Here is a 24,727-nt window from a genome sequence, read left to right as displayed (position 1 = left end):
CTAAATTTCAAAGACCAGTATCAAGCAACATCAAAAGAACTTAAGTTCTTCAAAAATGAAAGAATTAACTTCTCTAGGTAACACTAAGTAGACAATTTATCTTTCATACCTTGATTAAATCTATAGGCAAATGGATTTTTACTCAGACATATGTAGCTTCCCTAATATAAATATTGTATCTGGCACATCTACCACTAAAACACAGTAGCTGCTAACAAAATTACTCCTCAACTAAAGAAATGCAAACCACGTTAGAAGTGCATAATGTTCACAGGAATAGATATATATAAAGGAGCAATCAAGTTTCCATAAAAATGCATTTCGATTTGATTTCACAAACTTCCCTTATAATATATGTTTTATAACCAATAAACATATACATTTTCTCTTACTTCTCCACGCTAAAAAAACAATTATTTACATATATGTAGATCATAAATGAATAGAGAAACCAAAGTTGGTGCTAATAACCCAAGGGCAGCAAATAAAGAGACACTACCAAAGAATGTCTAAAAACTTAACCAATAGTATATTCTTAGAAAAGTCCCATTGATCAAGACATACTCAATTCAAACAACACTCTTGAAGCAAAATTAATAAATACAGAGGGAAATCAATACAAACACCTCTCCTGCTCTCTATTACTTGACTTAAAACTAAATACCACAAACTTTGATATGTTAAACATAGCCTATATTTCCACAAACTTTGGCGAATCAACAACATAGCAATACGATGATAAGAAAGTGCAAATTAACAACATTTAGTAAGAGCATGGTGTTACTCTGATGGGCTTTGAAATTACTAAAGAACAATGGATTGATTTGGGCTTTGCAAAAGAAAAAATAGACCCGAAGAGGAAAACCACTTACTGCAGTTGGAAGCTAAGACCTTGTGCTAAAAGCACAATCTACGTTAAGGAAGGTCTTGACCTTACATGTTGACGATCGGATTTAATTACCAGCACTCACTGAAAATGAATTCATTTGAATGACTAACAAAAGTTTACTCTTTTCTTTTAGATGCAAAACGAAAGAGAAAAAGAAAAAAGAGGAGGAGCTGCCGAAATGCTCAAGAATGGAGATTGAGTTGAAGTACTAGTGCAAGAAGATGAAGTAGATGAAGAGAAAAGCAAAGACACCAAGGATTAACGTGGTTCGGCCCAAAATAGCCTACATCCACGAAGAGAAGCTGATCATTAAGAGATTGAGAGTTTTTTTTTTTTTACTTTACATATGAGCATCTTTTCTTTTGTTCTTTTTTATGTATTTTTCTGAGTACACAAGTAAAGATTACAAAAATATTTATAGACAGTTCTATGTATAACTGAATCAACAAACTTTGAAGTTGATTTCATCTTTTTTTATTGACACATGGATTGTGAATTGATGATTTTTGGACTATTTCCTAATCTTAATAATTTTCCAATTTTCCAATCCACTCTATTAAATAATTTAATGGGCACAAAGGAACATGGATTGTGAATTGATGATTATTCATTTGATAAAGAAGAATATCAAGTTTATGAAAACCAAAACTAGGTAAAATGAAGTTCATGACCAAGATCAAAGACCTCAAATACGTTTAATTACTTGAATTCAAAACGACTATTTGAAATAAAATTATTCAAGCCAACATAACAACTACTTATTTAATTCATAACTCAAAAAACATGATAAATAACATCTAGTTTCAAATTTTAATTCAATTAGAAAGAGATAAAAGAGAACAAAGGTGACACTAATGGACATACCAGACAACAAAAGAATAATCAGTACTAGTTCAAGTGGTGATCTAGCTCATAGTCAATCATGTACCACTAACAAAGGTAAATCTGATTCAAATATCAATATTGATTGAATATTCATAACAACTTGTAGTTATGAAATTGTGTGAAGATTTAGCTTAAAAGATTTATGGGAAGCAAAATAGCAAACATGGATCTCAAATTTTCTATCAACATCAAGATCCTATTTCAAATCAACTATAGAAATGAAATTCACCTCAAAAGTACATCAAAACCTCAGTGTTGCTCTCAAATCAACAAACCAATTTAAGAAGTAGAAGAGTAGAATTCAAATGGTTAACCTGATTTTTCCATCTCGACTTGGAGAATTGTTATTGGATTGAAATTTTAAATAACCCTAATAGCTTAAAGAACGAAATTTTAGTAAATATTCACTTTTAAGAATTGTTATTGAAGGATTGAAAGTTTATTAACATACTTTAAGAATTAAATATTAGTTACTCATATATATATATAAAAATAAAAAAGATATATTCTTTTTTTAAAAAAAAAAAAAAAAAAAAAAACTTCAAAAAAGACTGAACTTTGTTTCATTGACAACGTTAAAATTGACATACTGCAACAGGGGTGCCAAAATGCTCTTATTCTCAATCAAGATTGAATAATCAACTAAAATGTAAAAAAACCCAACATAAGGACAAATATGCTCAATTGCAATATCTAAATTCAAACCAACCCATCCCACATACCACGACTGCTTGTGAATGACTGAATACAATGGTTCTGTTTATCATTTCTAAGAATTTTATGTCATCACTCATTTAAAACAACCAAACATCCACGCTTTTAAGGAAAAATCAAAGGCCAAGTAACCATACTAGATGAAAAAAGATGAAGACTTACATGTTAAAGAAACCCTGACATTTCACGTCTTCCATTCGGAATTCACAGAACGACTCAAACACCATTATTATAGAAAAGATCAAATCAAACAACGGTAAAGGATTAACACGAATTGACATACCATGAAGAATGAGTTGGGCAACTGTATGAGATGCTTAAGCTTGTGCCTTCTCTTCTTAGGTGCAGCTGAAGGATTGAGCTAATCGATGTCATTTTGAAGAATCTATCAATAGCGCAAAAGAAAGTGAAATCAGTTGGATCTGAATATCAAAACATAGCAGGGAAATTTGGAGTTTACGATGATTAGGAAGGAACTGTGTAGGTCATGAACCCTAAAATCCCAATGACAGTTCATGAGAGAATGAGGATGGTGGGATGAATGGGAAGAAAGAGGTCAAAGAATAAGAGGGACCTGACACTGTTGTTGTTCAAGAACTCGTCAACCTGTGGCTATGTGTATAAAAGATTGGTGCTTACATTTTTTCGCTGAGTATCATCTCTACTGTCGCTAATGGAGAAGCTACCCACATTGTTGTTTAGAGGTTGTATGCACGTCTATGGGGGAAGAATTGAAAAAGAATGCAGAGAAAATGAGAGGGAAAAGTGACGGGGTGAAGCTGGAGAAAGAAAGAAAATAAAAGTGAGGAGAAATGAGGGGAAAGAAAAATTAGAGAAGAAAAATGATGGGGAAAATCTGGAGAAGAGAGGAAAAAGAAAAATGAGAAGAGAGAGAGGGAGGAAAGTGGGCACTTGACATAGCAAACTCTTTTGGATTTCATTCATAGCATTATTATAGAAATGCTATAATAAAATGTTATAGAAAGACAGATCTGTTGTAGTGAGCACTTGACATAGCAAACTCTTAGATACTTTTCTAAGAGAGTTTTCATATTTGTGAAGGAGTGTTACATCTTTGAGTGAAATACGTAAGGAAGTGATTGTAAGGTACAATTCTTCTTTATGCTACCTTTTTTCTTTTTTGTAGCCATGTAGATACAAAGAAGAGCTCCAAAAAATGAATGTTGACCAAAACATGCCACTATTATTCTTGGGTAGTTTTTCAAATCCAAAGGAAAATCTTCTTTGGGAGGAGGAAATTGGTTACACATTTGATCACATTACTATAGTGAAAAAGGAAAGATAAAACCTATTGTTCCTATACTTGAAGATTATGCACTAACATGGTGGAATAATATGTTATAGAAAAGGAAGAATAAAAATCAAGAAATGTCCTCATGAAAAGAAATTAAACTTCTTATGAGGAAACATTTTGTTCCTAAGTCTTTTCACGGATTGGAAACTTTGAGACAAGGAACCAAAAGTATAGAAAAATACTGTGAAAAGAAGCTTTTGTTACTGAAGATTAATATGTGTGAGAATGGAGAAGCTATCATGGATCGATTCTACAACAAACTTAATGAGAAGATTATCGATATGCTTGCTGATTTGAGAAGAGACTCGACCTTGTGAGGATTTGGAAGAAATGTACGCATTGCCATCAAGATAAAAAGGCAATTCCAAAGAAGATCTTCATGGTACACTAAATCTAAGCCCAATTCCAATGCCAATAAATTAGTGGAAAAAATTAATTCATCTACCATATATGAGCAATTTGATAAGATAAAAAGTAGTGAAAAGAAACTTGTCAATGTTGTACCTATGCATAAAAATGGAGTTTTGCCTAGTAGGTCATCAAATAGTAAGGAATCACATGATTGTAATCTTACTACACTATTGAACCACTTTTTCCTAAAAAAAAAGCACGTGTGTGTAGTGGTGGGATAGCGAAAGTAAATGGTAGTGACCTTAAAACTAGGATACTTCGTGTTAATATTGCTAGTCTATTAGATCTCAAAGTAGCAATTGGTCCTGCTCTGTATCTGTTAATGTATACACATACTTAGTCTATGTAGTTAGAGAGTCTTTAGGTTGGTTGAGTCTTTCTAGAATCTATTTTTAGTCTCTTGATACTGTATTTATATCCCATACTTTTTGGTACAATATATCTTGGCAAAAATACATTGTCCACAGTTTCATTGCTTCCAAGATAATTATAATGTGATGTATGTGAGTTAGAAAGCAAAGGGTATGAGATCGGGACAAAAACATATGAGTAATGTCAGTCTATAGATAAAAATGAAAGAAAAGCCAAGAATATGAGTTCGAAAAGTTGTGAGGTTAGATCTTTCTTGTTTTCAAACCAAAACATTCAAGATCTTTTTAGCTAAAGAGATTATTTTCGAATGGGTGAGCTTCAACCATGTTTGTCTAGTTTTTGTTCTGAATTTTTGTAGGATGTTAAAGCATTGACTTCAAAGCAAAGTTCAAAGATTGACTCTAGCTCTCTTAATGGTCACAAATTGAATGAGGATTATTGAAAGGTCGATGTTCTTTCCAAACTAGAAAAAATGTAAGACAATGTCAATCTTTGACTTCTCGTGACTACAACGTTGTTTTACAAAGGAGATCATCCAAGAGAAGTCCAAAAAAAGTTACATCATTTCCTTCTCATGAATTTAAAACTGCTTTACAAGGCTTCAATTTGGATTCAAGGACGAATCCTTTGAAAAAAGGAAAGGATGATATGAATCGTCCAAGGCATCAAATTATTATTTATATTCTATTTTATAACTTGGATGTAATTTTTATATTTTACAATTTTATTCTTTCTATGATATTTTAAGTAGGGTGTTGTTGTCATTTTATTATGAACTATGATGTGGCATTAGGGTTTTCTTTGGAAGGCTATTAAAGTCTTGCCTTTAGGTTATTTTAGCAATTTACGACGTACTAAGTTTGGCCTTTGTGCTTCTTTCAAGATTAGCCAAGAGAGCTTTTTGAATTTTTACAATTCATATATTGGGTTGCATGCCAAAATCATTCAACTAAGATTGATTATCCTATCTTGGGTCAAAGAACTTGTTCTTTGTCTTGAGAGCTTTGATCTTAATGCAATCCATGTCTAACCTAATCCCTAGTGTTGAAATCGAGTTGAATGGGGAGTTTTAGTGATTGAGAATTAGGGGTTCCCATCCCAAAATTCTAAATCGCTAGCGTTTTTGTATCAGATACCTTCAACAACCTAGTATGGATGATGGCATAACTTTCAACCCCCGTCATTAAACCACCATCCATCTTTGTGGTTCTTACTCTTATAATTAACTAGAAATGTTATCAGTTTGATGTCAAAATAACATGTTCCTTCATTGGAACTCTATGTGAAGACGTGTTCATTGCTTGACCCAAGGATATGTTGATCTTGTTCATCCTTATCATGTCTTCAAACTTAATAAAACTCTTTTATTAGGAATTTGGAATTGATTTTTTTGTTTAAGGTTGCTTGGTTCATGTTGTTGTTATATCTATCTTGTTGATTGTCTCAGAATTTGTCTCAAGAGATGTCTCTCAAGATGCTGATTCTGTAGATTATTTTTTTCTTATCTGAAATATTTTGCACTATTATTTCTTTGGGATGTTTTCCTTATTTATGATCTATTAAAATTTAAATAAGATTATTTTCCTTCCTTCTGATGTGTCTATTTAAGAGTAAGATGTTGTCTTACTAGGGTCACCGCTTTTGTGAAAAGGTGAAGTACGATTGTGTAGTGTGCCGAACAACAAAATCTCTGAGATTCAAGAGTTCGTATTGCAAGAAGTTTAATCTGTGTTCAGCAGCATATTGTCTTGTTGTTATTGGGTGATTTTTTAATCAATCTTGAGAAGAAATCCTTGACCCTAGGAAGAGCCTAAGGTATCATCTGTGTGTTATTTGTTCAATTAGTTGTTGGTGCTTTATTTATTATTTCTTGTGATTGCCAGGACTATCTATGAAATATTCCTATTTTGTTTAACGAATCACCTTAATTTCACCCTTTATGACTGAAACATACCTCTCATGACACTTCCTTGGCCTCCAGGTTCATCACACCTCCACGAGTCTTATTCTGTCACATTCCAAGTATGTTTAAGATCTTCCCACTCACCTTCATTTGCAGCATCTCAACCATGCCATGCCACTGCCTCGCATGTGGTTTCTAGCAAATAATTGCACCTTAATGGCAGTTCTCTATTGGCTAATCGTCTATTGCAACTTCCTCAGTATGCTCCATACTAGCTCGCCGAGTCATTGTCTTTATTGTCAACAAACTGAATCAATTCAAGACAAGCTCTCACAATAAATCATTGGCCGCAAGCCCTCCAACATATCCTCCAAGTACCTCCAGGACACTCATTCTCTTGGTATTATTATTCAACCTCCTTCACAACTCACTATCACAAGCTATTAGAATGTTGATTGGGCATCTTATTCTAATGATTGCAAATTAGTTGGTGGTGTTTGTTTCTTTCTCAGACATTTGTCGGTTTCCTGGTCTTTGAAGAAACGTGTTGTTGTCGCTCGCTCTAGCACTAAATCCGAGTATCGTGCTCTATCCCATGTAGCGTGCGAAATGATTTGTCTTCGATCTCTATTTGCTGAGCACTGTACGTTTTCCTCTCAAATTCATATTGACTACATGGCATGACAAAATTAGTACCGCCATCATTGTGTACCATCTCCATCTTCTATGCTCGCACAAAACATATCGAAGTAGATCCCTATTTCATTTGTGATCAGATCCTCGCTTATCATCTAGAGATTCATCACATTGTTGATTGTCTTTGAAAATCGTTATCACTAAGTCATCATCAATGTGATACACTCAGCCCTTTTATACCAAAATCCTGTTTGAGGGGGGCTAATAAGACATAAATCTTATGAGTCTTTTCTATGTTATTTTATATTTTCCCTGTTTCATTCCTATTATTAGTTTAGCTTTTAAAACCTTAGGTTATGTATTTGCAATCTCTCTCTTTATTTCTCTTCTATTGTATTCTTTATCTCATAACCTACTTAACCACGGAGTGGGTCTTTGTATCAACACAAGATAATACATAAAAGTAGTTGTTATCTCTCAATCAGTTTGAAAAATTAATCTTATGCATTAGGGTGATAATCTGTTCGATTTTGTCGATTTTAGGATTGATCAAGAACCAAATTTAACCAATCTATTATATAAATAATGGATCAAACCAATGTCTAATAAAAAACAACACCAATGGATTGGTTTTATTTAGATTGGTTTATTATCGGTTTGGTTCTCGATTTTTGGCATTTTCTCTTTTTCTTCCATTTTTTTTTAATTTTTATTTCCACTTTGTTTTGAATCGGTCTTTTTTGCTAATTTTAAATTAAAGTTGGGTCTATTCTTTTTTTTACTATATAAATTGAAATTTAACATTTTAATTTTTCTTCTTGCCACTTTTCTAAATAAAAGAACATACATGTTCGATAATAATTGATCTTTTATCTAAACATCAAATATACATGCACCATAATAATTAAAATATTAGAAAATTCCTAATAAAGAGTTTATTTTCAAGGGTATATATATATCATTAGTTCGGTTCGATTTTGATTGATTTTTCATTGTTTTCTCCCAATACAAACCAATATGTCTAATTTTATATTAAAAAACCAAAAGAAATTATTGGATCCATTTGGATTAGTTTGGATCTTCGGTTTTTTTATTTTTTTAGTGCACTCTCACCATCTTTTGGTACTTTTTCTTTGAGGAAAAATTCATTTTTAGTCCCTTAAGTTTTGACTATAATATCCATTTGGTCTTTAGATTTCAAACGGTTAATTTTCAATTGGTTAATTTAAAATTATTATGCTGAGGATTTTTTAATTAATTTTAATAATGACCAAAAATAATGAAACTGTTAATATAATTAATTGTTTTCAATTAATTAATAAAAAAATTAACTAAAGATAAACATTAATGAAAAGTTAATGACATGAGCATAAAATCTTAAACACTATGAACCACATGGAAACTAAACTCAGTTCAAGAACAAAAATGTAACATTTTGAAATCTAAGAGTCAAATAGAAATCAAACTTAAAACTCAGGAATAAAAGCATAACATTTACAAAACTCTGGGACGGAAAATGTATTTTACCATTTTCTTTTTTTAGTTGAAAAAAATGGGTGAAAGTTTGAAAATTGAACCTCAAACTTTTTTATGATTATAAACCTTAATCATAAGAACTATATTCGATCAACATTATTGTTATACTTGGCAACAAATGAAACAACCTAAATGAAGAAATACAATTATCTTAAAACGAACCGAAATATTTACATTACTAAATTCAGTTCATAGACAAAATATTTATTTAAGGAAACATAATTTAGACTAGAAAAGTAGCATAGAACATAAATGAAGTACAAATAAGTGAATGTTTATATTTGATCATATTTAGGGTTTGCCTTCCAACAAGGAATGAAGAAAGTTTTGAAGGCATTTGTTATAGATGAATGGGCGCTCCAATGGTACAATATGACCAGCTTTTTCTATGCAATCCAATCTTGCTTTTCCTCCAAATTCCCTTTGTAATTTATGCACCAAATTATAATTTCAAGTTCAATATATCCAAATAATAATTAATGAAAATATCACATTTATTACTTTTCAACAATGAGATTGATAGGAATATTCAAACTTGGGTTGGATATAATTGGATTTCTACCAAATTTCTTGTTGAATAAGTTTGTTTGAGCAACCAAAATTGAAAGATTAGATTCTAAGAAGATCAAAGTCAAAGATAACAAATTATTTGATTGAGGTATTTACATAAATACCATGTTATTAAATTGTTTTTTTTTTATTTATAATATAGCAAGAAGTTTATCATGTTTAATAAAAAAATAATTTATGAGAAATTTGTATGAATGTCCTTGAAAATCACATCAAAATGAGATTTAACCCGGTTTCTCAAAATCAAGTTTTCTAACCTTACCTTTTCTCTCACTCTAGTTCCTTGCTCTCGCTTGTTTTTCCCGCCCTAGCTTTCGACGCACTCAATTTTCTGGATTTAACTTCTTACCCTCGCTTATTTTTCTTGCTCTCGCTCCCTAGTCTTGCTTATAATAAAATATTTGTATATGCAAGCAAAATGTTATATAATCTTACTTTCTAAATTCACGTCAAGTCTCATTACGCTACATTTTAGCTCATATTTTGTGCTATATATGTAACTAACTAAAATTTGAAAATATTGATTATAATTTATCCTATGGAAAATAGATTTAAGTAAGTTCATTCAAAAGATTAATTAAAAACCATTTAATGTTTTAGGTCTAAAAATAATTTAAATCTAGTTTTGGAAGATGACAAGTAATCAAATATAATTTATTTAAGGAAAATTATTTTAAATGACAAAATTGCTAAAAATATTTACAACTAATAGTAAATTATCAGAGTCTATTTGTGATAAACCGCAATAGACTACTATCTGTGTTTATTTGAGTCTATCACAAATAGACTGATATTTTGCTATAATTTATAAATATTTTTGTTAATTTTTCTATATTTGAAAACATCTCTTTATTTAAATATGTTTTAATTCAGCTTTATGAATTGAACTTTTGTTAAAGAAAAAAGAACCAAACCTAATCAATTAAAAGGTAAACTCAAGGTGGTTTGGTTGGATTTGTTTTGCACTATGGATTTGGTTGTCTTGAATATGTTAAAAGAAGAATATGTTTGGATTGACTAATGGAAAGAGTTTAAATAGAAATGAATATTAAAAAAATAAAATATTCATTTCTATTTAAACACTTTCGATAAAACTTAGTTAAAATACACTTCAAGAGTTATTTTGAGCAGTTGTCAAACACTTCATTTTTTTCAAAATAATTTATTTTTAAAATTAAACACTTAAAAAGTTAAACCAAACACACCCGAAGAAGAACCGATAAAATTGCCATTAATCAATTATATTTCTTCAATGATCAAAATAATTTTTAAAAAAATGGTGAACTTAATAAAGAAAAAAACAACTGAAATAAGAATTGAGAAAGAAAGAACTTACTCTATCATATTGTAAGCAATTTGCACATCAAACAAATTGTCGTTTCTCCCCCATATAACATGCAGCTTCTGTAATATAAATTGTGAAAATAAAAAAGGAGTGAATTATGAAGAAGATAATAATTTCATTCTAAAAGTTACATCGAATCTAGTTTAAAATCAAGGAGAGCTAAATTATAATAATAATAAAAAAAAATCCCTTACAGAACAAATTTTATACTTAATTGACTCAAAATAAAGATTACATCAATTTGACACAAATCTAAATATGTAAGAAGACATATCAGCCATTTTTTAAAGTTTAAAATTTTATTCGACCAATTTTTTTTTAGTATAATTGAGACGAATGATTCAAACTATGTGTCAATTGAATTATGCTCGTTTTGATTATTAGACTCTATTTTAAACATTTAGGGGTCATTTGGTTGGAGGATTTTCTATATGAGAATTGATACATATATAGAAAACCCATGTTTGTTTCACATGTTTCAAGACTTTACTTGAAATAAGTTATTATGAGACATCTTCATTTCCCACATACAAGAGATTTTTATTCCATTCCAAATTGTGGGCTTTCTCTTTTCCCTTATCCATCTATTATTTATTTTTTTATATAATTTCATTTAGAATATAGTTAATTATTTAATTAATTAGTATTAATTTAACAAAATTAATATAAATATTTATTTTAATACATCAATGATAATCTACCAAAATATTTACCTAACTTATTTTTACCATAAAAATTTATTAAATGAATGTAATTACTATTTTTACATAAACAAATCATTAATTAGCTAAGAAGACCTTAAATATATTTAATTAGTAAACTAGAACTAATTAAATTTAGGTGGTATGAACATTTATTTTCAATGATAATAATTACTTTTTTTTAATAATCAAACAATTATTTATTGAAATTAATTTTAATTTAATTTCATAAAACTTTTTTTAGTATTCTTTATTAACATACCATAATTTTATCTCATTTTTTACTTTTTATATAATGTATTATTTATTAAAATATATTTTCTTATATTATTTAATTAAAACTAAAATTACTAATGTTGAACTTAATTAATTATAAAAAATGATTAAGTATTATATTATAATTATATGGCGTTCATTTATTGATTAATTTTAATTGATTAAGAATCAATAATAATTTTTAATTATAAATTACTTAACTTTCAAATACTTATCATTAAATTTATTTTTTTAATTAATTAACTTTTATCAATATATTGAATGATATTTATTTTTTAATTAATTATTCTATTACAATTATATAAGATTATCATACTTAATTTCATAAATTAAATATACAAACATAAATTTTGTTCATAAAATTCTAATAATATTTTCCATGCACAACCAAACCCAGTCATCTTTGATTCCTAGATATCTTATTTCCAAAATTTCTTTATTCAGACATTTACAAAATCTTAAACCAAATCGACCTTCAGGACGTAGTTGTTTAACCAATTTTATCATTAATTTTTTGGCAGGCATTTAATATTCGAATTTCACTTTTTAAAATCTAAAATATTATTTTCTATAAAAATTTAAAACTCATTTAACAAGAATTTTCTAATACTCTCCGTACATGTATGATTTTTATGTCTAAGAATAAATAGTAAAAATACAATCTAATTATTAATTAATTATTACTATAAATTTTAATTAAATATTAAATATAAATATATGATTTAGACTTAATAAATCACAACTAATATATTTACGCTTAATATTTTATGTTACCTTAACGTTAATATAAAATTTTATTGTTAATTATTAGTATTCGAATTAATTTATATTTATTTAATTATTTTTCGTAACTAAATTAAATAATTTCATTAATTTTAATTAATGTTTAACATAAAATTAATTTGTTGTGTTTGATGCCACAAATCTTGTAAAGTCCTATAGTTTGTAAATGTCATGTATAAATTCATTGTTTATTTAATAAAATATATGATATTTTATTCTAACTTTTGTTGTATTAATCATAAATCAATAAACTAAGTTCCATAGTTATCTCGTAATTTAAACATGTATGTAGACACATATAGATGGATGATGTTTTAAGTGATAACCTAAATGGTCTGTAGTAGATGGATAAGACTGGATACCTTATCCTAGTGACACTACGAATATGACCCGCTTTGTAGATGTTACAATTATTGTAAAGTGCTACAAGTGATATGATTCTAATCATTTATGTGGAGACATGTGAGCGAGATATTCTATATAAAATGAGTTTGTATAAGACCAGACCACGAAATAAGTAGTCTCATTATATAACATCATTCTTAATAGAAACTTCCATTTTCATCAGGATGACCATAGGTAACACGATCTGAATCCTAAATGAGTTGTGAACTCCTGCCTATAAAGGCAGTCCTTTGATTTGTATGGGTGAGAGTGACCAAATCGTTGACTCAACATGCCTACCATTTTGGGAATTCGTCTATGGGAAGCTGGGAACACAACTACATATGATGGAATTCACTCATTTCCCAATGTTGGGGAAAGTAGATAAATTGTTCTCCTAAGGGCTGTTCCGGGCTTAACACAATGGCGCCACACCCTCTCCTAGCCTGAGAGGAGTTAGTCATGGTGGGACTATGATTTATTGTTCATTAGAGAAACCAATGGTACTTAAGAAGTCAGATGTAACTATAGGGGAAAAACGGTAAATTGACCTAGTTGTACTTACGAGCAATTTGTGAAAGGTCGTCATACTGTGGATTGGTTATGTCCAATGGACACAGAAATATCTCTATAGTGCAAAGAATGCAGCTGTCGGTCTTTAGTGGAGTGTCTGACAATTAAGGATGGTGAATAATTTAATTAAAAAGTTTAATTAATTATTCACGAACTATTGGAGCTTCAAGTTACAGGTCCATGAGGTCCCTTCGGTAGCTCATCGGATTTTATACGAATCAAATTTTGGATTAATTTGAATTGTTTAAATTAATTGAGGGAATTAATTATATATGATATAATTAAGTTTTTGTAATTGTATATGATATAATTACTATAATATATTTGATACATTATAATATAAAGAATTTATTAGAGGAATTAAATGTTTGAATATGATTTAAATGTTAATTATATGAATTAGATTCATATAATTAAAATTTAATGTAAATATGATTTATATTAAATACCATAAGGGAGAGAAAAGAAACTATAGGTTATATATTGTATATGATACAATATTAAAATATATGTTATGTGTTATATATGATATAACATATGATTGCATAATATATAATAAATCGGTTATTATATATATTTGTTATAATTTTAATTGTGAATTAAAATTATTTATTAATTATTTAATTTTAAATTAATTAAGGAGAGGGAGTTACAACTCCCTTCTCATCTTTTTCTCTCCACCACTCATGTAAGAAGTGGTAGAGGTCTTTCTTTCTTAAACCGACAAAAGAAAAAAAAAATGACAAAAAGAAAATTGCTCATTCATTCTCCCTCAATTCCAAAATACTCTAGAGTCCACACCTCCTAGATTCTCACTAGAAACTAGTGAGGACTCATTCGTGATAGTGTTTGAAGAACGTTTCGTAAGTTTTTCTAAACCTTTCTTGTTTAACTTTTTTGGCATAATATATGATTTAAATTTTCCCCAAATGCATGTACTGTAAAATTGTTTTCTTTTAAAAAAACGATTGAGACTTGGGATGCTTTGCTTCCGCTATGGTCCTCTTCACAGGGGTTCCTTCATAATTAATATAACAATATATTATATACTATATTAATTATTTTTTTATATTTAATTAAGTAATTATTTAGTTTTAGTTTCTTTATAGGAAATAAATAGGAAAATTGTTTTAAATGTCAAACTGTTGAAAATATTTTTCAATATAGTAAAATATCATAATCTATCAGTATTTATCAATAATAGATGATGTCATTTGCTATATTTGTAAATATTTTGGTTTATTTTTTATATTTGAAAACAACCCAAATAAATAAAAACAAAATATTTAACTTTAAGAAGTTAATTATCATATTCAAACACAAACATTAGTTATCTCTGATATTTAAAATCTAGACATTTAAATTTTAGATATTTAATACTCGTACCACGGAACAAATATCTACGATCCAAACAAGCAGGTTTCGATTAAATTTGTAATTAAATAAAAATTTAAATGGTAAAATTTGGAAACTTAATTAGTGTAATAAAAGGAATTTTTTTAGAATTTCGATGAGGTTATTAAAAAAAAAAAAAAAAAAAATCCTTCTATTTTCTATAATAAAAACTTTAATGGTAAAATTTGGAAACTTAATTAGTGTAATAAAAGGAAGGAAATTTTTTAGAATTTCGATGAGGTTATAAAAAAAAAATAATTTTCCTTCTATTTTCTATAATAAAAACTTTATAAAACCTGTGGATATTGAGAGATGATAACATCATCTGCAGCAACCAATTCTCGAAGGAGTTCTGCTCTTTCTTTTTTGTGCATAACCATGGCCTGCAATCACACCCATCATTTCTTTTAAAGTATAAAAATTATTAAATTATTTTTTTAGATGAATATTAAATTAATTTTTCCATCATAGTAAAAAAAGTTTTAAATCTATGTGCTGAGGCTGGCTCTAATAACTAGGGATGGCAACCTCATGGGTCTCCACCTTTTAGTTAATTTGGAGTCAGGATTACGTTCGTGTCATTTAATCTTTATAGTATAAAAAAAGTCATGAATCTAACGTTTGATTTTATGTTTAGTAAAAAGCTTATAAACACTAGTTTTTCTCGTTAACTTTCTACCTATATTTTAAACAATCAAGCAATGTTTTGAGTTTTAGAATTTAGCTAAGAATTATTCAAGGGTTACTTTGATAAAGGTGAAAAACATATCATAATTGTGAAATGAGTATATAAGCATATATTTCAAAAACAAAAAGTTGAAAATGAATTCATTACTAAACGGAACCTAGGTTAGAACTCGTATGATAACTATTTGGTTTTTGAAAGTTAAACTTGTTTCTTCTCAATTTCTTTCTATGATTTTCATCTTTTACTAATCTTTTTTTAGTAAAAGAGTTGAATTCTTAGTCAAATTCTAAAAAGTTTTAAGAATTATTGTTTTTAGTCTTCAAAACCTGACTTCGTTTTTTAAAATATAGATGGAAAATAGATAACAAAAGCAAAAAAGTTAGAGATGAAATGAGTGTTTTTAAGCTTACTTTTCAAAAACTAAAAACAAAAAATAATGGTTATCAAACAAGACCTTAATTACTATCACCTATAACACATACACGGCCAAATTTATTAACCGATTCAAAATTAATTAATCAAACAACTTTTAAATAATATAGTAGGGAAATTTGAATTGACTTTCTTAATGTTTAAAAAACTTTATTTTTCATTTGAAATACTTGTTAAGCAATTATAAAGTCAATCTACCGTATCTTAATGGACTAATCAAAAGTACAATCGTCTTAGATTAGATTTTTTTTTTTCTTTTGATAAAGTATTATAGTAGAAGTACTAAAAAGTCGTGAATTTACCAAAGCAAACATAATTCAATAATAATAAATATGTACTATCTTCTTAAAGTTAGAAGTTTGAATTCCCCTACCCCATTTGTTGTACTTAATTAAAAAGAAATGTTATAGAATCCAAAATTTTGACATACATTGTGTTTAATTTTTTTTTCTTTTTGGTCAATTTACTATTTTAGTTCTTCAACTTTCAAGTTTGCTTTAATTAACTTCTGAAAGTTTCTAATAAGTCTATAAACTTTTAATTTTGTACCTAATAGGATTTTGAACTTTAAATTTAGTGTCTAATATATTAACATCTTTTTAAAAGTTACCAATTTATTGTATAGAAAATTACGAGTCTAGGTCTTATTAGACACATAAAACTCAAATTTATGTCTAAGTTATTCGTAAACTTTTAAAAGTTTGTGAATTTATTAGATAAAATTGAAAATTTAGAAGCTTATTAAATTTTTTTTAAATATAGTAAATTTCTATTAAAAATATTTTAAAATACCATTTTAGTAATTATTTGTTCAATTTTAATCTTAGTAATTTTCATACCAGAAATAAAACATGTTTACAAATCTTGGCAATATGTTTACAAATGTTGGATTTAATTTTTGCTTTACTTATTCATTAAATAAAATTATATTCATTTGACCTTTTTTTAAAAAGTTTTATAATTGTCATTTTTTTTTTCAAATGTATACAATGCTAATCGAAACTTTAAAAATGGTAACTGCTAAAAAAATCACATTAGAAAAAAAAAATTGTTTTCAATATATATAATTTCTCTTTACAAACCCATTTCATTTTTATTTTTGTCAATCTTTTTAAGAGCATTAATAATATTTATAAACAAATTACTAAATATTCTAAAGATTGTAACGGTTATGTTTAAATGCATTTTAAATTTACGTTTATTTATTATTGAAATAGTTGTTGCATCTAATTCTTAATAATTTTTTTAAAATAAAGTTTTTGAAAAAAAAAAAAGGGAAAATTCCCCATAAGGATTAAAATCATTAAAATAAAAAGAAAACAAACCTAACTTCTTCGGCCACTAAAAAATACCGTTGAGTTAGAGAAAAAAAAGAAAAAAAACCAAGCCTAACTTTTTAAAACCGAAACAAAAAATAAGCTCGTTCGGTAATCATTTAATGTTTTGGTTTTGTTTTTAAAAATTAAATCTATTTTATCTAGATTTTTTACAATAAATTACAAATTTATTAAGTACAATGGCTAAATTTAAAAAACAAAATCAACTTTTTGAAAGTTATCTTTTCTAATTCTCATCGTATTCGTAGCGTCCGCGTGTAAGGCGAAAGCCCCCTAATTTTTTAAACTATTGATTAAAAGTGATAACAAAAAAATAAATTTGGATGTGGAAATAGTGTACATAGGCTTAATTTTAAAAATAAAAATAAAAAATAAAATGGTTACCAAATAGAGCCTAAATTGTTAAGACTCCGTCTCATAACCATTTTATCTTTTATTTTTTATTTTTAAAAAATTATTTATTTTTTTTGTCAGTTTCTTACCATAATTTGTATCTTACTTAAATACAAGTATAGTATTCTTAGTCAGATTTCAAAAATTAAATAAATTTTTAAAAACTATGACTCGATGGGTAACCATTTAGTTTTTTATTTTTTTAAAAAAATTAAAAACATAGGCACCATTTTCACTTCTAAATTTATTTATTTGTTATTTACATTTTATTAATGGTTTAGAAAACCAAACTAAAATTTGAAAATTAAAAAATAGTTTTTAAAATTTTATTTTTAAAAAAAAAAAAGAGAATTGATTGCCGAAAGGGTTTTTTTTTTTTTTTTTTTTTTAATTTTTAAAATTTAGTTTAATTTTATAATATTGATAAAAAGTAGATAAAAAATATTAAAAATTCGAGATAAAAAAAATCTATTAGCTTCATTTTCAAAACCGACGAAACAAATGGGCATAAATGATTATTATACATACCTCCAAATAATGTTTGAAAATCCAACGTGGAACCCGCGGAAATTTAAAGGAAGCGATTTCAAGAAGCGATTTCACACCCTCCGCCGACTCCGGAATCAAATATTCCGACCAACTCTTAAACCCAATTTTTTCCAGAGACTCACGGCTGATCGACTCCATCAACACCGTCGGCGCCGCCGTAACCACCATAGCCTCCACCAATTCCGGATACATCTCCGCCATCCTAAACCCCACCATCGCCCCATAGCTAAACCCCACCAAAACGCACCCCCTCTCCACGCCCAGCTTCCTCAGCCCCTCCGCCACACACTCCGCCTGAAACTCCGGCGACCTGTCCGGCCGATCCGTCACAGACTCGCCGAAAAAGATGAAGTCCGGTACATAAACGGCGTATTTTTTGGCCAAATTCAGGACTTGAAATTGCCACGTCATAATGGCATTGGCGGCGAATCCGTGGAGGAGAAGCAGAGGAGGATGATTTTGGTGGATTTTGTTTGGGTTTCCGGCCGGAACCCAGAAATTCATGGTGGTTCCCGGTTTGATCTGGACCTGTACCGGTCTGACTCCGGCCGCTTTCATTACCCAGCGAACAACCCGGTCGTAGATGTGGAAGATGTTGACCATGGATGAATTCTCTGGAATTCAGAAGTTTTGATTTTTTTTTTTTTTTTTTCTTGTGTATTCAAAGAATTCTCAAATGAGGAATTTTGGAAGAGGAAGAAACTACAGAGAAATAGTCAAGAAAACAAATGGTTTGGGTTGAGCATTTAACAAACTTTGATGACACGTGTAAAATAGGTGTCCTATGATGAAATTGAACAATTGGACAATTGTGTGTAAAAAAAATTGCACAAAAGTATCTAGTAGTATCGTAATTATTCTTTTAATAGTAATAGATTCCACCTTATTTTTAATTTGATGTTGACATGACAATCACTTAAATGGAAGTAGTATTCATATTATCGTAGTGTAGAATCATTTCCCACGATATCAAGAAAAAGATGTCATCTTACTAAAATATGTAAACTCTGCTCGTGTCTCAAATCACATTATGTAAATCGAAAGAAGAAGCCTACTTAGTGGCAGAGCCAAGAATTTTGTATAGGAACAGTATTTAATTAAAAAAATTGCAAGAAAAATGTAAAAAAATAAAATATTTATAGCTCCATAAATAAATTAATTCAATACATTTTACAACTGTCTTCTACGAGTTTTCATGTTTTGAAATTGGTCCAAATTTCTTGAATTGAAAAATATGATTATGAGCAGATAAGGACATTATTGTAAATATGCTTTACGAACTTGATCTTAAATATTATCATTATATTTATAAATCTTAGTTCTTAAATTAGGATGATCTACACGTAGTTCTTCTAAATTGATTTCTATTTAAGATTTATCATAATCAGAAGTAAGTTTTTTTGTTTTTTGTTTTTTAAGATGATGACTATGTGGTTTTTATTATTATTTTTCTTTTAAAATATCTCTTTACATAAATATAGACCCTGCAAAAGTGTTATCGATAAAAGTAATATGATTTATTACATAGATTTAAAAGTATGAAAATTAAAAAGATTAAGAAAAATTTGAAAGTTATTTGTGAATGGTATGATTCGTATATCAAGAAATGAGAAAACTACCTTGTAGTTTAACTCTGAAATTATTTAAAATAAATATACACTAGGTAATACAAATTAAAAAGTAAGTAAAAAGAAAAAAGTTAACAATATATTTTCAATAGAATGTTGTCGAGATATGAGAGTGAAAATTTAGGTTGAAAAATTTATCTATGATAAAATATGTACATAAACAAGATTTGAACACCCATTACCTTGACAATCAAAGTTGTGCCCTTTACCGCTATAACACACTCAAATTTCTAAAAGATAGTAAGTCAAGGGGTAAAAAGCCTCTACATGGCTCCGTCGATGAGCGTACTCATCTATTAACTCCTCTCATAGATCAACCAAGAGCTCTGTCGTCACTCCTTATAGTTACGTGTTGTATTCAAGATTTGAAATGTCGATGTTGATGAAAATATCGAGGTCTGATTTTATGAAAATATTGATGAAAATTTCAAGAAACTTTATGGACATGAATGGAAATAAATGGAAATTCTTATAATGAATTCATGAAATTTTGATTGTGACTTAATTAGACTATAATTAACCATTTTTAATCATCATTTTTATAAAACAAGACAATGGTTAGATATATTTTGCAAATGTCAATGGGATACCTGAAATTTAAAAAAGAAGTACAAAAATAATTACAAAATAATATCAAATATCGAACAATTATAAATTTGAAGGAGACATAAAATATTGAAATATTTGTATACAAAATAATTATAAATTATTTATTATAATATGTACCATAAAAAATAAAATAACCTTTAATGTTAACTTAAATAGTGAAAATTAAAGTAAATTAGAAGCTAAAACTCCTAGTTTAAGAAGTAACTTTGAGAGAATTTGATAAAAATGAGAGAGAACTTGAGAGAATTGGAAGGAATTTGAGAGTACAAGATAGGATTCCATTGAGGTGTGAAAAGTGAAAATAGAAGGATGGATATGTATAAGTGGTAAACAATAAAAAAAAAAAAAAAAAAAAAAAAAAACGAAATAGAAATCATACAACCAACAAGATTTCTTCCATAATCACAAATCTATTGACATGTTGTTTGATATTTTTGACATTTCGTTCAACATTTTTCAAAATATTGAAATCTCGAAGTTTTCATCGAAATAGAGGGAAAAATGAAATTCTCCAGGTTTGGTATGTCAACCTTGTTGACATCAAAATATCAAGTGATATTTCAAGATATTGCTCAAAATTTAACAATATGGTTGTATCCCAAGTTCAAACTATCAATTTCTATGGAAATATCAAGGTCTCGATTTTTTGTAAATATCATTGTCGATTGAAATTTCAGGAAATTCTATGAAAATTGATAGAAATTGTTATAATTAATTACTAAAATTTTGATTATGGCTAATTAGACTATACTTGAGCGTTTTTAATAATTATTTCTATAAAACAAGACAACATTTAGATGTATATTGTAAATATGTGTAAATGTCAATGCAAGAACAAAAATATAAAAAAGAAATGAAAAAGTAATTACAAAATAATATAAAGTTTATGAATAGTTTAAGGTAAAATGATGTGAAAATGAAAGTTTTGGATGGTAAACGAAACAAAAACTCACATCAATTAAATTTTGAGGTGAAATGATGTTAAAATTTAATGGAAAAAGTTTGAATAAGATTAAAAATAAATATAGACTCTTTTTCGTGGGTTTTTTTTTTTCAAATTCAATTTCATTAAAAATGAAAGTTTTGGATTGAAAATAAAGTTGAAATCAAGAAAAATTGGAAAATCGAAAAAGTAGCGCTTTTCGCACGAGGTTTCTAGAGAAACTTGTTTCGTGGAGTTGAACTTGTGTTTGTGTTGATTTGATGCGATGTGGTTCGATCTCTAACACTTGATTCCCTAATTCTCTCTTGGTTGAATGCCTACACTTGGAATTTGAATTCATCTTGACCTCTATAAATAGGGCTCACCACATACATCTTTTTTATTCTCTTCCCCTCCTACTCTATTCTCCTCATTTTCTTTCTTATTTTTCTTTCTTCTTTCTTCTCTCTTTTTTTTTTTCTTTTCTTTTTTTTTTTTTTACGTTTTTTCCTTTTTCCTTTTTTTCTTGTTCCACATTTTTCCCTTTTTCTTTTTTTTTCTTTTAATAATCTTTTTTTTCTCATATTTTTTTTTTTTAAGAATCATACTTTTTTGTATATCCCTTGTGGATATATCCTTGAATATTTGACTTGCTTGTCTCCTTGCAATGAGATCGCCATCAAAGTTGCTCATAACCGATTAAACTCTAGATACAACCTTATGTGGATGATTATGTGACTAGTTTCGCCAACAACAATTTGACTCTTTCTAAATACAATCCCTATGTGGGTGACTGTGTAGCCTGTGTAGGGGTAGTGGTCAGCTTTGCCAACAACAATCTGATTCCTGATAGATGCAGGCCCTATGCAGGTGATTATGTAGCCTATTGGGGTGATCACTAATTTCACCAACAACAATCTGATTCCTGCTTACAGGGGTGGTCACTAATTTCACCAACAACGATCTGACTTCTGCTAAACACAATCCCTATGTGAGTGACTATGTAGCCTGCAGGGGAGGTCGCCAACTCCGCCAACAATGATCTAACTCTTATTAGACACAGGCCCTATGTGGGTGATTGTGTAGCCTGTAAGGGTGATCGCCAATTTCGCCAAAAATGATTTAGTTCTTGCTAGACACAACCTCTATATGGGTGACTGTGTAGCTTGCAAAGGTAGTCGCCAGCTTTGTCAACAACGATCCGACTCCTGTTAGACACAGGCTCTATGTGGGTGACTGTGTAGCCTGCAGAGGTGGTCACTAGCTATACCACATTTATTATATATTTATTCACTTAGGCAATTTATTACTTTCCTACTTTTTTTTTTTCTTTAACATGGAAAGTGACCCTCTCCTTTTTTGTTTTTTGTTTTTTTTTTTTTTTGGGGGGGGGGGAGAGTGGGGAAAGAATAGAACGGTTGGTAGTTCGGGGCTTTGATTTTAGCATTCCTCTTGTAAGCATGATCTTAATCTGCTACTTGAGGATTTTGTCGGCTTTGGCTTGAGCGTTCCGTCGGTTTCAAGCTCAGTGCTCCACCGGCTTTGATCTCAACGTTCCATTGGCTTCGATTTTAGTGCGCGACCTAAGGATTCTGTTGGATTTGACTTGATTCCTTGACTTGAATGTTTTTCGGTTTCAAGTTTAGTGTTCTACTAGTTTCGATTTCAACATTTCGTTGGTTTTGATTTTAGTGCACGACCTGAGGATTCCATCAGATTTGGCTTAAGTTCTTGTCTTGAGCGATCTATCAGTTTCAAGCTCAATGCTCTACTGGCTTTGATTTTCGTGATGCATTTACTTCGATCTTATGGATGTGATGAAGCAAAGCAAACTAGACATGATCTTGCATATAAGGAAAAACTTGGCAGACCGGATGTAGAGTTAGGTAAATTAGACTTGATCGCGCAGTTGAAGCGAAGCAAGGCAAACTGGACTTGATTGTGCAGTTAAGGCAAAGTCAGGCAGACAAGACTTGATCTCATGGATGAGGTAGCATCTTGCAGATCAAACTTCACACTACTACAGAAATTGGATTACTTGACATTTTTCCAATGTCAAGTAAAGGGTATACTTAACACTTATAAAAGCGTCAAGTATTCGAATGTCAAGTGTAGTGTGATAACTTGACTCCGAAAAAATGTCAAGAAAAATTTTTCTTGATACAATTTTCGTATCAAGAAAGATAATACACTTGACATTGATGGTATGTCAAGTTTATTGATTCTTGACATTGATTACATATCATATATGATAACTCTTTGACGTTTTTTATGTGTCAAGTATATGTCTTTTTAAAAAAAAAATTAAATGCCCCAATCAATATTGTCATTTTATGCCTTGTATTCCAACAATACAATTACATCAACTAAATAAACATTATACATTTAAGATCTATCAACTCAATATATTCACTAAAAATCCATATGTTCAACTATGACCTTTCATATAAACACTTCTCACAAATTATAACAATATTTCTCTTTCTCATGTACATGCATAAAATAAAATCTCAACTATTGCTTTTGTATACAAAACTCAACTTTCAACAAACACAAAAGTGACAAATTTTTTAATAAGTAATCTCTCAACAAAGTACATTATTTAATCTATACATAACCTCCTTTACCAAGGCCCTTCTCCTCAAGCCAACCTTTGTAAACCTTGCCAAAACCTCCTTCACCAAGCATTGCTTCAGCTCTGAAGTTTTTGGTTGTAGCTTTGAGCTCTGCCAGGCTATACTCCCTCAATTTTGAAGATGGCAAAATCTGTTCATGTGGAAAAACTTCATCTCCACTTGCTACAGAGAATTGACTGTTCTTGGAGATGTTGCTGATAGTTGATGATGTTGTCTAACTGGTTGTCTGAGATACCATTGTCATAGCCACAAATTTTAGTCATATAAATAAGGGAAAATTTTCCAAATCATAAAAAATATAATCATTATCTACATTTAGCCCTTAGTCTCAGATAAAAATTTAATGGAAAAAACCAACCACACATACTTAAAAAGCTAGGAAACTCCAAACATGATGCAAACAATTACCCATATGGGAAGAATGGTAAAGAGTTTCGAAAAGTAATTCCTCCTCAAAGATTGAAAAACAATACATATCATATATAACTTAAAATTCATGGAAAAACCAACCAAACACATTTAGAAAGATAGGAAACTCCAAACATGAAAAAAATAATTACCTATATGAGAATAAAGGAAAAGAGTTCCAGAAAGTAATTCCTCTTCAAAGATTGACAAACAATATACAACATAAATAACTCAGAATACAAATTAAAAGAAACCCATCAAAGAACTCCAAACTCTAAAGGGGAAAAATTATTTGGGCAAAACTTGCAGATGGTAAGCACAAATTTGAAATAGAATTGGATTCAAGTAAAACCTATTGAAATTACCTGAACTGAGATGTCTAGTGGTATTAGAGGTATGATTATCAACAGGAGAACCCCAACAAATCCCCATTTATC

General features: G+C 29.0%; 1 protein-coding gene across 1 annotated transcript; it reads right to left on the bottom strand.

The window, feature by feature from the left end:
• Positions 1-8,908: 8,908 nt before the first annotated feature.
• LOC120089220 (epoxide hydrolase 4-like) lies at positions 8,909-18,780 on the bottom strand. Its single transcript, XM_039046630.1, has 4 exons — positions 18,067-18,780; positions 14,985-15,071; positions 10,568-10,635; positions 8,909-9,082 (listed from the first exon to the last, which is right to left on the bottom strand). The coding sequence occupies exons 1-4, from the start codon at positions 18,688-18,690 to the stop codon at positions 8,953-8,955; spliced, it is 909 nt and encodes a 302-aa protein (XP_038902558.1). The 5' UTR covers positions 18,691-18,780; the 3' UTR covers positions 8,909-8,952.
• Between the last annotated feature and the right edge of the window lie 5,947 nt (positions 18,781-24,727).

The sequence above is a fragment of the Benincasa hispida genome, chromosome 10, assembly GCF_009727055.1.
Source record: "Benincasa hispida cultivar B227 chromosome 10, ASM972705v1, whole genome shotgun sequence".
Lineage (NCBI taxonomy): Eukaryota > Viridiplantae > Streptophyta > Magnoliopsida > Cucurbitales > Cucurbitaceae > Benincasa > Benincasa hispida.
The sequence above is the reverse complement of the archived record's forward strand: the minus strand, read 5'-3'. Positions and strand labels throughout refer to the sequence as shown.